Source organism: Sardina pilchardus, chromosome 10 (genome assembly GCF_963854185.1).
Source record: "Sardina pilchardus chromosome 10, fSarPil1.1, whole genome shotgun sequence".
Classification (NCBI taxonomy): domain Eukaryota; kingdom Metazoa; phylum Chordata; class Actinopteri; order Clupeiformes; family Clupeidae; genus Sardina; species Sardina pilchardus.
Genome location: NC_085003.1, coordinates 33429513 through 33445611, shown reverse-complemented (window position 1 = coordinate 33445611; position 16099 = coordinate 33429513). Strand labels below are relative to the sequence as shown.

Below are 16099 nucleotides of genomic sequence, written 5' to 3'. Positions count from 1 at the left end.
AATGCCGGCTGGTCTCTTTGCAGTGCAGTTGTAAACAGCACAGTCTGATTAAACACCAAGTGGAGGAGGCTGCGCTAGTATCTGATTGTTTGTTTGCATGAAGCGCTGTGTGTCAAAAACAACATGTATATAATGTAAAACCGCTTGATTGTTTTACAAGTTTGTTAATGACACTGTAATAATCTTGTAATGTAAAACTGGCCTTGATTGTTTTACAAGTTTGTTAATAACACTAAGAGCATGCGAGGTTTGTAAAATCAGGAAGAGAATCGAGATGCGCTCGCAAGGATTTGGCACCTGCACTTAGCAGATGGATGGGCAGAGACTCCGGAGCTCGTGCACGGGACACTCCCGTACCATATGCTTGATTTATCACCGGTGTGTGGACGTACTATTTATATGTGGTGTGAAGCGGGTGAAAAGCATTTTTTCAAAGCAGTAGTCGCTGTTGCCAAAAGTTACAATTGCCTATATTAGCCTATGCCATTGCTGTAGTTCTGGAAATATCTGGTCGGTGATGGATAACGCGTAATCCATTTCGTCGTGCACTGTTCTCTGATTCAGAACAGTCTACCGTACAGACTTCTCACAGCCTACATCCTAAGAAAATATTAATTCATTAAAACTTGATGTGCTGAATCCAGCAGTGGAGACTACAACTCCCAGAATACCGGTGCCATGTTGACTAGCAGCAATTTCAACGTCACTGCGCGCGCGTCTACAACTCAGCCTGAAGGCTATTATAAGGATTAGACTATTTTGACGTATATATGCTGGTTTTGCTTGTTTGAAATAATGAATCGCTACATTAACGATATAGCTGCAGTGTCATATTACTTTAAATTAATACATGAACGTCGCACCGACTGCTATTTCAGCAAATAAGCCACATCCTTGCAACCGCGCAAGATATCTTGCATCAAGGTAGGCTAACTGTCATCGGGTCCGGTTGGTTTTTAACACTAGCTTTGCTACAGCCTCGTCTGTCCGGGCAAAATGATGGCCTTTCCAGAATGGCGGCTGTCACTGAAGCTCGTGGACCAGCCTTCCCTCCCCAAGTCGGTGCTGCAGTTTCCCGAGAGCGAGCCCGGAGACGTTCCTCCTGGAGGGTATCGCGTTGCGACGCTGAAACAGCTCGTTTCTGCGCAGTTACCGGATGCCGTACCGGACCCCGACCTTATAGGTTGGCAAGTAGCCTGTGTACAGTGACACACAGTGATTGCTTTGGGATGCCACTGCATGTCAAAACAAAGACAATTCAACTCTGTTTTAGGAGTATGGTACATCATCAGTAACACACACTGAACACACAATAACCTTGATCACATCGTGCTTTGTCCTCTGTGCTGTATCAGTAATAGGTATCATCATCACATCTTAAATTTCTTGGCTGAAATGTGACCCACTGAATGCTTTCCTCCGCAGATTTGGTGTACTGTGGCAGAAAGCTAAAGGATGAGCTGACGTTAGACTCGTATGGGATTGAATCGGGCTCTACGGTGCACATCCTGAAGAAGTCGTGGCCCGAGCCGGAGTCTCTCCCAGGTGATGTGTGGCTGCGAGTGGCCCTTGGCTCTCCCTTGTCCCCATGCCACCCCTCCTTACCCCATGCCACGTCTCCTTACCCCATGCCACCCCTCCTTACCCCATGCCACCCCTCCTTACCCCATGCCACCTCTCCCTGCCCCACACCACCTCTCCCTACCCCACAGCACCTCTCCCTACCCCACAGCACCTCTCCCTTGCCCCCACAGCACCTCTCCCTTGCCATGCCAGCTCTCAGATGGCTGTTGTTTGCTCTTCCTGCTCCTTTTTAGAGCCCGTCGACAGAGCCGCGGCAGCCAGAGAATTCCGTGTTCTGCAAGCAGCCATTCACACAAGCACAGCTTACCGGGACTCGGTAAAGGAATACACACACACACACACACACACACACATTATACAGAGAGAGAGAGAGAGAGAGAGATACTAACAGGTGAAGGTACTGAACACTGTTGTTTTTAAATACGAGATAACAGAAAGCTCTAGAGGCAATAGTACTTGAGATGTCTGTATTTGAAAGGTGTTGTGTCTGGCAGGTGTTTAAAATGCTGAATAATAAGGAGTCTCTGGACCAGATCATAGTAGCGACCCCAGGGCTCAGGAGTGACCCCGTTGCTCTGGGTAAGTACCGCTCAACCATAGGCAGTCCCACATACATTTGGGCTTTTGATCTACCTTTCCATCATTGTATAATGTACATACTGTACATATAATGTAGCCTGTAACATGAATTTAATATTGCCTGTGGGCTGGTATTACTCTTATATATGTTCTATTTATTTTCAGGAGTGCTGCAAGATAAAGATTTATTTGTGCAATTCACTGACCCAAACATGCTTGATGTGTGAGTACAATTCAATTGCTATTGGAAAACAATGATGACATCAGGACAGTGAAAGAGAGGGAGAGAGAGAGGGAGTTACTGAAATGTGTGTTGTGTGCCCTGAAATTATGAGTGAGAGAGAGAGAGGGAGAGAGAAAGAAAGAGAGGAAGCTACTGAAATGTGTGTTGTATGCTCAGGCTGAAGTGTGTGTGTGTGTGTGTGTGTGTGTGTGTGTGTGTGTGTGTGTGTGTGTGTGTGTGTGTGTGTGTGTGTGTGCGCGCGCCCAGGCTTATCAGCGCTCACCCGGCGCTGGTGAACGCCATCATCCTGGTGCTGCACTCCGTGACGGGCAGCGTGCCAGCCCCCCCGAGCGCCTCGTCCTCCAGGAACCTCTCCACAGGGTCCTACGGAGACATGCCGGGTGGGTACACACACGCCACAGGCTCCTACGGAGACATGCCCGGTGGGTACACACACGCCACAGGCTCCTACGGAGACATGCCCGGTGGGTACACACACGCCACAGGCTCCTACGGAGACATGCCCGGTGGGTACACACACGCCACAGCCCACGCAGCCTCAGGACTCAGGCAGCGAGCAGTGTAGTGTAGTGTAGTGGTCAAGGAGCTGGGCTAGTGTGCAGTAGTAGTGTAGTGGTCAAGGAGCTGGGCTAGTGTGCAGTAGTAGTGTAGTGTAGTGGTCAAGGAGCTGGGCTAGTGTGCAGTAGTAGTGTAGTGTAGTGGTCAAGGAGCTGGGCTAGTGTGCAGTAGTAGTGTAGTGTAGTGGTTAAGGAGCTGGGCTAGTGTGCAGTAGTAGTGTAGTGTAGTGGTTAAGGAGCTGGGCTAGTGTGCAGTAGTAGTGTAGTGTAGTGGTCAAGGAGCTGGCCTAGTGTGCAGTAGTAGTGTAGTGTATTGGTTAAGGAGCTGGGCTAGTGTGCAGTAGTAGTGTAGTGGTCAAGGAGCTGGGCTAGTGTGCAGTAGTAGTGTAGTGTAGTGTAGTGGTTAAGGAGCTGGGCTAGTGTGCAGTAGTAGTGTAGCGTAGTGAATAAGGAGCTGGGCTAGTGTGCAGTAGTAGTGTAGTGTAGTGGTCAAGGAGCTGGGCTAGTGTGCAGTAGTAGTGTAGTGTAGTGGTCAAGGAGCTGGGCTAGTGTGCAGTAGTAGTGTAGTGTAGTGGTCAAGGAGCTGGCCTAGTGTGCAGTAGTAGTGTAGTGGTCAATGAGCTGGGCTAGTGTGCAGTAGTAGTGTAGTGTAGTGGTTAAGGAGCTGGGCTAGTGTGCAGTAGTAGTGTAGTGTAGTGGTCAAGGAGCTGGCCTAGTGTGCAGTAGTAGTGTAGTGTATTGGTTAAGGAGCTGGGCTAGTGTGCAGTAGTAGTGTAGTGGTCAAGGAGCTGGGCTAGTGTGCAGTAGTAGTGTAGTGTAGTGTAGTGGTTAAGGAGCTGGGCTAGTGTGCAGTAGTAGTGTAGCGTAGTGAATAAGGAGCTGGGCTAGTGTGCAGTAGTAGTGTAGTGTAGTGGTCAAGGAGCTGGGCTAGTGTGCAGTAGTAGTGTAGTGTAGTGGTCAAGGAGCTGGGCTAGTGTGCAGTAGTAGTGTAGTGTAGTGGTCAAGGAGCTGGCCTAGTGTGCAGTAGTAGTGTAGTGGTCAAGGAGCTGGGCTAGTGTGCAGTAGTAGTGTAGTGTAGTGGTTAAGGAGCTGGGCTAGTGTGCAGTAGTAGTGTAGTGTAGTGGTTAAGGAGCTGGGCTAGTGTGCAGTAGTAGTGTAGTGTAGTAGTTAAGGAGCTGGCCTAGTGTGCAGTAGTAGTGTAGTGGTTAAGGAGCTGGGCTAGTGTGCAGTAGTAGTGTAGTGTAGTGGTCAAGGAGCTGGGCTAGTGTGCAGTAGTACTGTAGTGTAGTGGTCAAGGAGCTGGGCTAGTGTGCAGTAGTAGTGTAGTGGTTAAGGAGCTGGGCTAGTGTGCAGTAGTAGTGTAGTGGTTAAGGAGCTGGGCTAGTGTGCAGTAGTAGTGTAGTGTAGTGGTCAAGGAGCTGGGCTAGTGTGCAGTAGTAGTGTAGTGTAGTGGTCAAGGAGCTGGCCTAGTGTGCAGTAGTAGTGTAGTGTAGTGGTTAAGGAGCTGGGCTAGTGTGCAGTAGTAGTGTAGTGTAGTGGTTAAGGAGCTGGGCTAGTGTGCAGTAGTAGTGTAGTGTAGTGGTTAAGGAGCTGGGCTAGTGTGCAGTAGTAGTGTAGTGTAGTGTAGTGGTCAAGGAGCTGGCCTAGTGTGCAGTAGTAGTGTAGTGTAGTGGTTAAGGAGCTGGGCTAGTGTGCAGTAGTAGTGTAGTGGTTAAGGAGCTGGGCTAGTGTGCAGTAGTAGTGTAGTGGTCAAGGAGCTGGGCTAGTGTGCAGTAGTAGTGACGTGTAGTGGTTAAGGAGCTGGGCTAGTGTGCAGTAGTAGTGTAGTGTAGTGGTTAAGGAGCTGGGCTAGTGTGCAGTAGTAGTGTAGTGTAGTGGTTAAGGAGCTGGGCTAGTGTGCAGTAGTAGTGTAGTGTAGTGGTCAAGGAGCTGGGCTAGTGTGCAGTAGTAGTGTAGTGTAGTGGTTAAGGAGCTGGGCTAGTGTGCAGTAGTAGTGTAGTGTAGTGGTTAAGGAGCTGGGCTAGTGTACAGTAGTAGTGTAGTGTAGTGTTTAAGGAGCTGGGCTAGTGTGCAGTAGTAGTGTAGTGTAGTGTAGTGGTTAAGGAGCTGGCCTAGTGTGCAGTAGTAGTGTAGTGGTTAAGGAGCTGGACTAGTGTGCAGTAGTAGTAGTGTACTGTAGTGTAGTGGATAAGGAGCTGGGCTAGTGTGCAGTAGTAGTGTAGTGGTGAAGGAGCTGGGCTAGTGTGCAGTAGTAGTGTAGTGTAGTGGTTAAGGAGCTGGGCTAGTGTGCAGTAGTAGTGTAGTGTAGTGGTCAAGGAGCTGGTCTAGTGTGTAGTAGTAGTGTAGTGGTCAAGGAGCTGGGCTAGTGTGCAGTAGTAGTGTAGTGTAGTGGATAAGGAGCTGGGCTAGTGTGCAGTAGTGTAGTGTAGTGTAGTGGATAAGGAGCTGGGCTAGTGTGCAGTAGTAGTGTAGTGTATTGGTTAAGGAGCTGGGCTAGTGTGCAGTAGTAGTGTAGTGGTTAAGGAGCTGGGCTAGTGTGCAGTAGTAGTGTAGTGTAGTGGTTAAGGAGCTGGGCTAGTGTGCAGTAGTAGTGTAGTGTAGTGTAGTGGTTAAGGAGCTGGGCTAGTGTGCAGTAGTAGTGTAGTGTATTGGTTAAGGAGCTGGGCTAGTGTGCAGTAGTAGTGTAGTGGTTAAGGAGCTGGGCTAGTGTGCAGTAGTAGTGTAGTGGTCAAGGAGCTGGGCTAGTGTGCAGTAGTAGTGTAGTGGTTAAGGAGCTGGGCTAGTGTGCAGTAGTAGTGTAGTGGTCAAGGAGCTGGGCTAGTGTGCAGTAGTAGTGTAGTGGTTAAGGAGCTGGGCTAGTGTGCAGTAGTAGTGTAGTGGTTAAGGAGCTGGGCTAGTGTGCAGTAGTAGTGTAGTGGTCAAGGAGCTGGGCTAGTGTGCAGTAGTAGTGTAGTGTATTGGTTAAGGAGCTGGGCTAGTGTGCAGTAGTAGTGTAGTGGTTAAGGAGCTGGGCTAGTGTGCAGTAGTAGTGTATTGGTTAAGGAGCTGGGCTAGTGTGCAGTAGTAGTGTAGTGGTTAAGGAGATGGGCTAGTGTGCAGTAGTAGTGTAGTGGTCAAGGAGCTGGGCTAGTGTGCAGTAGTAGTGTAGTGGTCAAGGAGCTGGGCTAGTGTGCAGCAGTAGTGTAGTGTAGTGGTTAAGGAGCTGGGCTAGTGTGCAGTAGTAGTGTAGTGTAGTGGTTAAGGAGCTGGGCTAGTGTGCAGTAGTAGTGTAGTGGTTAAGGAGCTGGGCTAGTGTGCAGTAGTAGTGTAGTGGTCAAGGAGCTGGGCTAGTGTGCAGTAGTAGTGCAGTGTAGTGTAGTGGATAAGGAGCTGGGCTAGTGTGCAGTAGTAGTGTAGTGTAGTGGTTAAGGAGCTGGGCTAACATGCTGTAGTGGATAAGGAGCTGGGCTAGTGTGCAGTAGTAGTGTAGTGTAGTGGTTAAGGAGTTGGGCTAGTGTGCAGTAGTACTGTAGTGTAGTGTAGTGGTTAACACTAGAAGCGCCGCGCCGTTCTGACCCACTTATACCTAGAAGCGCCGCGCCCCGGTCATTTGACCGCTTTGACGACCTACTAGAAGCGCCGTGCTGTTGTGAACTACTTAAAGCGCGGCGAGGCGGTCAAATGACCGCTGAGTCCTTAGACTGGGAGGCTTTTACTTACACATAATGATCGCAAGATGGCGCTTCGTGCACGAATGAAATCGTTTGGTCATAAATCCAGTTTGCACTAAGCCATGTCATTCGTGTCAGACCGTGTTGTTGATAATCTGTGGTTGTTTGTTTCATTATGACATACAGCACGTTTGAGTTATCTGTTAATGTATTTGTGTTGATTTGTGTTGTTAAAAACTTTGGAAGAGTTCTTGAACAAACCTTAAGCAAACTTGACTTTCAACTAAAATGCTCTAAAAGTGAATGTGGCTAGTTCTAATTTACTCCCCAAATTCACTTCTATTCATTTAATAGGTAGCCTATGTTCGCGCTGCCGAAAATGATCGGACCTGGTCACCTGGAACAAAGAGCCTAATAGTCTGGTTTCAATTACACAGTAGCCAGGATTTCATGCCGCATTTTACAGGCTACCGTGGCTACTTTCTAAAACAACTTTCATTCATTTAGGGAGAAGATCTAGGGTCTAGCTACATCGGAGGGAGGGAGATAGAGAGAGCTATGCTGAGCAGGCATAGGCGTGAGAAGTAGCATAATTTAAAATAATGAGTGAATGATATTCTCTGTTTTGCGAATGTGTAGGCTATGTTTGCGATGTCTGCTGAAAAAAAAGCTAGGCCTATTGTTTCTACAATTGAAGCTAACTTCTATGTGAATTCGAGATTCAGCATTGAGACACACATTTTCTCCTAATTAACAAGCAGAGTCGTAGCTCACTGGTTAGAGCTTAAGCTTGATCACCCAAGGGTTGCTGGTTCGATCCCCAACCTATTCCTGACGGAAGTTCTTTTGAACAAGGCATCAATAAAGTAGGCTATATTTATATTCTTTTCGATTCACATAACTACACGCACGCTGGCGAATTCGAACATTCTGAAACGCGCATATGCGATGAAACATGATTGCGCATTCTTCCACGGGTTGCCTAAACAGCCAGCTTACAGCCTAGTCTATGCAGGGGGCAGATAGATGGGGTGGGGGTGGGGAGGCAGTTCCTCAATGCCTCGGTGATATCTGTAGCCTAAGTATCCTAGACGAGTGTATGGGGGAGGGGGATGATCGGTTTCAAATAGGCTGCAATGGATAGTGTGTTGTATAGACCCCGAAGCCATTTGCTTTGAGAACGGCTGGCTAATGAAGTTGTTGGCTGGCTAGCTGGCTCAGCCAAAACCTTAATGCAGCCGCCACAGTTTTCATGACTGATAATGGCTTTAGTTGCCACTTCATGTCTACAGATGTGTATATTGTATTAGATATCAACACACAATGTTATTGTATTGTTTTGGACAACGTTCTGCACGTTTCACTTCAATGTAGACTGCATGCGTTCATTGCGTTGTGAACAGCGCAGCAATCTCTGGAAAGGAAACGGTGGAAGTCGCATCAGTAGGCTAGCTAATAGCCTATCACGTTCAATGCTGTAAATCCATCTGTTCCAGAATATTTGGTTCATATCATCAATCTTTGGTTTTGGTGTTTGTGCAACCGGGCCCTGACGATTTAACAAAAGTCTGAGTAGCCCTACGTAGGAATTAGGAAAGTAGCCTATGTAAGGTGAGATCAAAATCAGGCTACTTTGTTTGCTGCTTTTCCCCATGTCATTTTCATTGGTCGTCAACTCACTGGGAGTCCTGTGTGTCGTAGCAACGAGCACAATACTGATGTGGTGTGTCCAGTGGGAAAATCTCATGTAGGCCTAGTTTCTAGGCTATCATTTATTTTTTCGCGTGTCACTATGATATAATTATTTTTAGATGCAAAAATTCTAACTGGCTTTGTCAAAGTTTGTCAGTTGGCGGCAGAAAATGATTGGCTGGCGAAATTATTTTTCGTTAATGGTAGGCCTAAACATATTGCGATTCATCCCGTTTATTTCAGATAGGTTGTTATTAAAAACCATTAACAAAAAATAATTGTTCATCGACGTTGAAAAACGGTCAGTAAATTCTATCGATATAAGATTTTGCATTTCACTCCTGCCGAGATGTGAACACGGGTCTCCGGCGTTGCGGACAGGAGTGTTAACGCTGCGCCATTGACATTATACAACAAGTGGGTTAGGATAGGTCCTTGACTTGACGTAACTCAGTCAGTCCAGCAAATATGTAAGAAAATGCTTATACATTAGTCTGAGCTTTAAAAGATAGCCTACAAATAGAAGATAAGATGTACAACTATGAATGTACGTAGGCATACGCGCCCTACGTACATAAATAGGCTACGACGAAAATTACACATGTAGGCCTGTCGCAACGTTTTCAAAACAAACTCGCATTTTACCACTGTAAATCGCCTCCATAGACTATGCCATGTAAATGAAAAATAGTTATTAAAATAAAGCACATATATAATACATGTTGCACATATATAAACGATATGTTTTATGGTAAAATATTATTCTCATGCCCGACTGACAGGAAATCCTTGCGACATCTGCTGTGAGAAAAGAGAATAGCAGCCTGAACAAAAATGGCCGAACGCGAGACAACATAGTGTTGTCACATAAGTGAGCGCAAAATAGCTCTAAACTAGCTTGTACCGGTGTGCTTTTGATCATGTAAAAATTCTGGGTGACAAAACACGCGTATTTAGGAAAAGTCGTGAACGTAGGGTCCTGGAATTTAATCGAGTGAAAAGATTTATTTTTTTTTGTAATCGCTGCGGTCAAATGACCGCAGCCCGGCAGTTCTAGGTATATCTAGGTCAAACCCCCACGGCGCTTCTAGGAATACGCGTCAGCGGTCAAATGACCGGCGCTTGGCGCTTCTAGTGTTAAGGAGCTGGCCTAGTGTGCAGTAGTAGTGTAGTGAAGGAGCTAGGCTAGTGTGCAGTAGTAGTGTAGTGGTTAAGGAACTGGGCTAGTGTGCAGTAGCCTGAAAGTTGTCGGTTCAATTCCCGGCTTCCACCGCTGTGCCCTTGAGCAAGGCACTGAACCTCAAGTTGCTCCGGGGACAATGTAATGACAATGTAATCACTTGTAGTGTAGTTGACACATCTGCTAAATGTAATGTAAAAGGGAGCAAGCTACAGCAAAGACCACCGCAAACATCACCGCTGCTCTGAGGTTATGCAGAAGTATTAATGCTGTTCTCTTTTCCAAGGCGTAGTAACATGCTCGTCATGAAATATCTCAGAGATGTGCATGAATAGCAGTTCAGTGCCATCTGCAGCCCGTGGAAGCATGTTGGCATTGTTGTGCCCGTCACACGGTGATCTGCAGCCCGTGGAAGCATGTTGGCATTGTTGTGCCCGTCACACGGTGATCTGCAGCCCGTGGAAGCATGTTGGCATTGTTGTGCCCGTCACACGGTGATCTGCAGCCCGTGGAAGCATGTTGGCATTGTTGTGCCCATCACACGGTGATCTGCAGCCCGTGGAAGCATGTTGGCATTGTTGTGCCCGTCACACGGTGATCTGCAGCCCGTGGAAGCATGTTGGCATTGTTGTGCCCATCACACGGTGATCTGCAGCCCGTGGAAGCATGTTGGCATTGTTGTGCCCGTCACACGGTGATCTGCAGCCCGTGGAAGCATGTTGGCTTTGTTGTGCCCGTCACACGGTGATCTGCAGCCCGTGGAAGCATGTTGGCATTGTTGTGCCCGTCACACGGTGGCCCAGTCATCTAGCAGAACATGCTCGGCTGGCATACGGCTCGCTAATATAAATAAAACGCCAACGCTGCCGCACAGGCCTGGCGCTGGTCCGCTCCCAACTTCCTGGCTGGCACCGCTCTGCCCACTGCACGGGCCGTCCACCGGCCACAGAGCGGGACGAACACACACACACACACACACACACACACACACACTCCACCGGCCACAGAGCGGGACGAACAAGCACACACACACACACACACACACACACTCCACCGGCCACAGAGCGGGACGAACAAGCACACACACACACACACACACACACACACACACTCCACCGGCCACAGAGCGGGACGAACACACACACACACACACACACACACTCCACCGGCCACAGAGCGGGACGAACACACACACACACACACACACACACACACACACACACACTCCACCGGCCACAGAGCGGGACGAACACACACACACACACACACACACACACACACACACACACTCCACCGGCCACAGAGCGGGACGAACAAGCACACGAGAACACCAAACCGACATCCAAAGCCAATGTGAAGTGCTAGATGCCCTGCTAGATGCCCTGCTCTCTCCTGCAGGCTGTTTTTAGTTCATCACCTGCTCCTGCCTCTGGAGTGCTGCAGTTCTTGCAGATCTCAGACTTTCACACTTGAAGATATACGACGTGTCTTGCATCTAGCTGAAATTCTTTTGCCATAAATCTGGACCACACTGCCTGTCTGACACTTCTGTTAACATAACATTTTCAACTTTAATTGAATTATACTGTATGTGAGGTCCTTTTATTGAACTTACACGGCTGTTTTTGTATTCAGGATCACAGGGAAAGTGATATTAACTTGCTGTGGCTTGGCAGATACTTTATGTGTTTTATTGTTTTATAGGTGGATTTCTATTTGAAGGCTTGTCAGACGATGACGACGACTTCCAGTCGGTAAGCTTTTTGCTGCAAACTCTATCTCACCCTACAGGAAGCCTATGGCAACCTTTGATACTCACGTTGTTGTGAAACATATGAACGCTGTTATATTTTAGGGCAGTCGTGGGGTCCCTCCTCTACATATGAACGCTGTTGTATTTCCTCCACTACATATAAACGCTGTTGTATTTCCTCCACTACATATAAACGCTGTTATATTTCCTCCACTACATATGAACGCTGTTATATTTCCTCCACTACATATGAACGCTGTTGTATTTCAGGGCAGTCGTGGGGTCCCTCCACTACATATAAACACTGTTATATTTCCTCCACTACATATGAACGCTGTTGTATTTCCTCCACTACATATGAACGCTGTTGTATTTCCTCCACTACATATGAACGCTGTTATATTTCCTCCACTACATATAAACGCTGTTATATTTCCTCCACTACATATAAACGCTGTTATATTTCCTCCACTACATATGAACGCTGTTGTATTTCAGGGCGGTCGTGGTGTCCCTCCACTACATATGAACGCTGTTATATTTCCTCCACTACATATAAACGCTGTTATATTTCCTCCACTACATATAAACGCTGTTATATTTCCTCCACTACATATGAACGCTGTTGTATTTCAGGGCGGTCGTGGGGTCCCTCCACTACATATAAACGCTGTTGTATTTCAGGGCGGTCGTGGGGTCCCTCCACTACATATGAACGCTGTTATATTTCAGGGCGGTCGTGGGGGTCCTCCACTACATATGAACGCTGTTATATTTCCTCCACTACATATGAACGCTGTTATATTTCCTCCACTACATATGAACGCTGTTATATTTCCTCCACTACATATGAACGCTGTTATATTTCCTCCACTACATATGAACGCTGTTGTATTTCAGGGCGGTCGTGGGGTCCCTCCACTACATATGAACACTGTTATATTTCAGGGCAGTCGTGGGGTTCCTCCACTACATGTGAACACTGTTGTATTTCAGGGCGGTCGTGGGGGTCCCTCCACTACATATGAACGCTGTTGTATTTCAGGGCGGTCGTGGGGGTCCCTCCACTACATATAAACGCTGTTATATTTCAGGGCGGTCGTGGGGGTCCCTCCACTAGCGTTGGCGGCTCGGCGGGCATGCGTCCGGTGACCCTCGGCTACAGCGGCGCTCTGGGTCCTCGGCCCATCACCCAGAGCGAGCTGGCCACCGCCCTGGCACTCGCCAGCACCCCCGACAGCAGCGCCGTCACCCCCACCACCAGCACCCAGGTAACCCAGGTAACCCAGGTAACCCAGGTAACCAGGTACAGGTGCTGCTCAACCCGCCACTGAGCAGAACTAATACAAAAGCACTCGTGATGAAGAGGAGGCTCTGAGACGAATTACATAAGCATTTGTGAAGCTCCTGATTCTATTAAAATACATTCAGAGATCTTAAAGTCTGTAGAACAGGACTTGATATCCGTACCTTGCTCTTCTTTGAGTAGTAGAGGAACAGATGTGCTGAGGTTCTTAATGGAGCGGGGCTCTGAGACTGTGTAGCCCATAGTAACGGAGCTGGAGGATCTGACACTGTGTTACCCATAGTAACCGACAGTAACAGAGCTGAGACTGTGTAACCCATAGTAACAGAGCTGAGACTGTATGAACTCATAGTAACAGATCTTAAACTCTCTAACCGACAGTAACAGGGCTGAGACTGTGTAACCCATAGTAACAGAGCTGAGACTGTGTAACCCATTATAACAGAGCTGATCCTGTGTAACCCATAGTAACAGAGCTGAGACTGTGTAATTCTAACAGAGCTGAGACTGTGTAACCTATAGTAACAGAGCTGACACTGTGTAACCCATAGTAACAGAGCTGAGACTGTGTAATCCTAACAGAGCTGAGACTGTGTAATCCATAGTAACAGAGCTGAGACTGTGTAACCCATAGTAACAGAGCTGAGACTGTGTAATCCTAACAGAGCTGAGACTGTGTAACCCATAGTAACAGAGCTGAGACTATGTAATCTATAGTAACAGAGCTGAGACTGTGTAACCCATAGTAACAGAGCTGACACTGTGTAACCCATAGTAACAGAGCTGAGACTGTGTAACCCATAGTAACAGAGCTGACACTGTGTAACCCATAGTAACAGAGCTGAGACTGTGTAACCCATAGTAACAGGGCTGAGACTGTGTAACCCATAGTAACAGAGCTGACACTGTGTAACCCAGTGGGTGTGGCCTGTTCTCTGCAGGGCCCCTCCTCAGGTGTGTCTCCTGTGCCTGCCGGGACTCCCATCACCAACGACCTGTTCAACCAGGCGCTGCAGCAGGCCCTGCAGGTGTCCAGCATGTCCTCCCTGCAGGTGAGCCCCTCCGCAGGCCACACACTCCGCAGGCCACACACACACAGGTGTCCAGCATGTCCTCCCTGCAGGTGAGCCCCTCCGCCGGCCACACACACTCCGCAAGCCACACACTCCGCAGGCCACACACACGCCCTGGAGTCAGGTGTGGGCGCTGGGCATCCCACCAGGGGTGCAGATACAGGAAGTCTGTTACACGGCATGTGCTACTCAGCATGGGCCACCAATGAGAGTTGATTTACAGTTCCGAGGGGTGGGGCCCGTGGGGGGAACCCTCTGCAGTGTGTGTGCTTTGTGTTGTTTCAAAGACGGCATTCTATTAAGGCAGGAATGAGCCGCAGGCAGGTGTGCTAGCATCCCCCTTCTGTGTTACCGTAATTAAAGCCAGTGTTAGCTGCATCCCCCTTCTGTGTTACCGTAATTAAAGCCAGTGTTAGCCGCATGTCCTGTGTGTGTAATTAAAGCCAGTGTTAGCTGCATCCCCCTTCTGTGTTACTGTAATTAAAGCCAGTGTTAGCTGCATCCCCCTTCTGTGTTACTGTAATCAAAGCCAGTGTTAGCCGCATGTCCTGTGTGTGTAATTAAAGCCAGTGTTAGCTGCATCCCCCTTCTGTGTTACTGTAATTAAAGCCAGTGTTAGCTGCATCCCCCTTCTGTGTTACTGTAATTAAAGCCAGTGTTAGCTGCATCCCCCTTCTGTGTTACTGTAATTAAAGCCAGTGTTAGCCGCATCCCCCTTCTGTGTTACTGTAATTAAAGCCAGTGTTAGCCGCATCCCCCTTCTGTGTTACTGTAATTAAAGCCAGTGTTAGCTGCATCCCCCTTCTGTGTTACCGTAATTAAAGCCAGTGTTAGCCGCATGTCCTGTGTGTGTAATTAAAGCCAGTGTTAGCTGCATCCCCCTTCTGTGTTACTGTAATTAAAGCCAGTGTTAGCCGCATGTCCTGTGTGTGTAATTAAAGCCAGTGTTAGCTGCATCCCCCTTCTGTGTTACTGTAATTAAAGCCAGTGTTAGCTGCATCCCCCTTCTGTGTTACTGTAATTAAAGCCAGTGTTAGCCGCATCCCCCTTCTGTGTTACTGTAATTAAAGCCAGTGTTAGCCGCATCCCCCTTCTGTGTTACTGTAATTAAAGCCAGTGTTAGCTGCATCCCCCTTCTGTGTTACTGTAATCAAAGCCAGTGTTAGCTGCATCCCCCTTCTGTGTTACTGTAATTAAAGCCAGTGTTAGCTGCATCCCCCTTCTGTGTTACTGTAATTAAAGCCAGTGTTAGCTGCACCCCCCTTCTGTGTTACTGTAATTAAAGCCAGTGTTAGCTGCACCCCCCTTCTGTGTTACTGTAATTAAAGCCAGTGTTAGCCGCATGTCCTGTGTGTGTGAGTAAAGCCAGTGTTAGCCGCATGTCCTGTGTGTGTGAGTACAGCAGGTGTTAGCTGCATGTCCTGTGTGTGTGAGTACAGCAGGTGTTAGCTGCATGTCCTGTGTGTGTGAGTACAGCAGGTGTTAGCCGCATGTCCTGTGTGTGTGAGTAAAGCCAGCGCTAGCGGCATGTCCTGTGTGTGTGAATACAGCAGGTGTTAGCTGCATGTCCTGTGTGTGTGAGTAAAGCCAGTGTTAGCGGCATGTCCTGTGTGTGTGTGTGTGTGTTACTGTGAACAGAGCCAGTGCTAGCTGCATGTCCTCTGTGTGTGTGTATGTGTGTGTGTGTGTGTGTTATCAGGGCCAGTGCTAGCTGCATGTCCTGTGTGTGTGTGTGTGTTACTGTGAACAGAGCCAGTGCTAGCTGCATGTCCTGTGTGTGTGTGTTACTGTGATCAGGGCCAGTGCTAGCTGCATGTCCTCTGTGTGTGTGTGTGTGTGTGTGTGTTACTGTGAACAGAGCCAGTGCTAGCTGCATGTCCTGTATGTGTGTGTGTGTGTGTGTGATCAGGGCCAGTGCTAGCTGCATGTCCTGTGTGTGTGTGTGTGTTACTGTGATCAGGGCCAGTGCTAGCTGCATGTCCTGTGTGTGTGTGTGTGTTATCAGGGCCAGTGCTAGCTGCATGTGTTCTCTGTGTGTGTGTGTGTGTGTGTGTGTGTGTGTGTGTGTGTGTTATCAGGGCCAGTGCTAGCTGCATGTCCTCTGTGTGTGTGTGTGTGTGTGTGTGTGTGTGTGTTACTGTTATCAGGGCCAGTGCTAGCTGCGTGTCCTGTGTGTGTGTGTGTGTTATCAGGGCCAGTGCTAGCTGTGTGTGTTCTCTGTGTGCACAGAGCCAATGGCAGTCGCAGCTGCAGCAGCTGAGGGACATGGGCATCAGGGACGAGGAGCTGATACTGCGGGCTCTGCAGGCCACCGGGGGGGACATCCAGGCTGCTCTGGAGCTCATCTTCGCTGGGGGAGCCCCCTGAGCCAACACCCACCCCTCCTCTACCCCACTGGCCACTGAAGGAGACACCCAGGCCACCGAGGAGCTCATCTTCACCCCTGAGCTACCGCCCCCCCCCCCCCCCCACCCCCCCACT

At 48.5% G+C, this 16099-nt stretch overlaps 1 protein-coding gene across 2 annotated transcripts; it reads left to right on the top strand.

Annotated features, from left to right (window-relative positions):
* Positions 1 to 730: 730 nt before the first annotated feature.
* On the top strand, positions 731 to 16071 carry ubl7a (ubiquitin-like 7a (bone marrow stromal cell-derived)). 2 transcript variants are annotated; one of them, XM_062547956.1, is made up of 10 exons: positions 731 to 1183; positions 1426 to 1545; positions 1818 to 1900; positions 2079 to 2163; positions 2329 to 2386; positions 2654 to 2787; positions 11191 to 11240; positions 12334 to 12510; positions 13487 to 13597; positions 15848 to 16071. In XM_062547956.1, exons 1-10 carry the CDS (start codon positions 997 to 999, stop codon positions 15983 to 15985), a joined length of 1143 nt encoding a protein of 380 aa, XP_062403940.1. In that variant the 5' UTR covers positions 731 to 996; the 3' UTR covers positions 15986 to 16071. The 2 variants fall into 2 exon arrangements, with proteins under 2 accessions (XP_062403940.1, XP_062403939.1); XM_062547955.1 differs by having other exon boundaries at positions 12334 to 12519.
* The last annotated feature ends 28 nt before the right edge of the window (positions 16072 to 16099 follow it).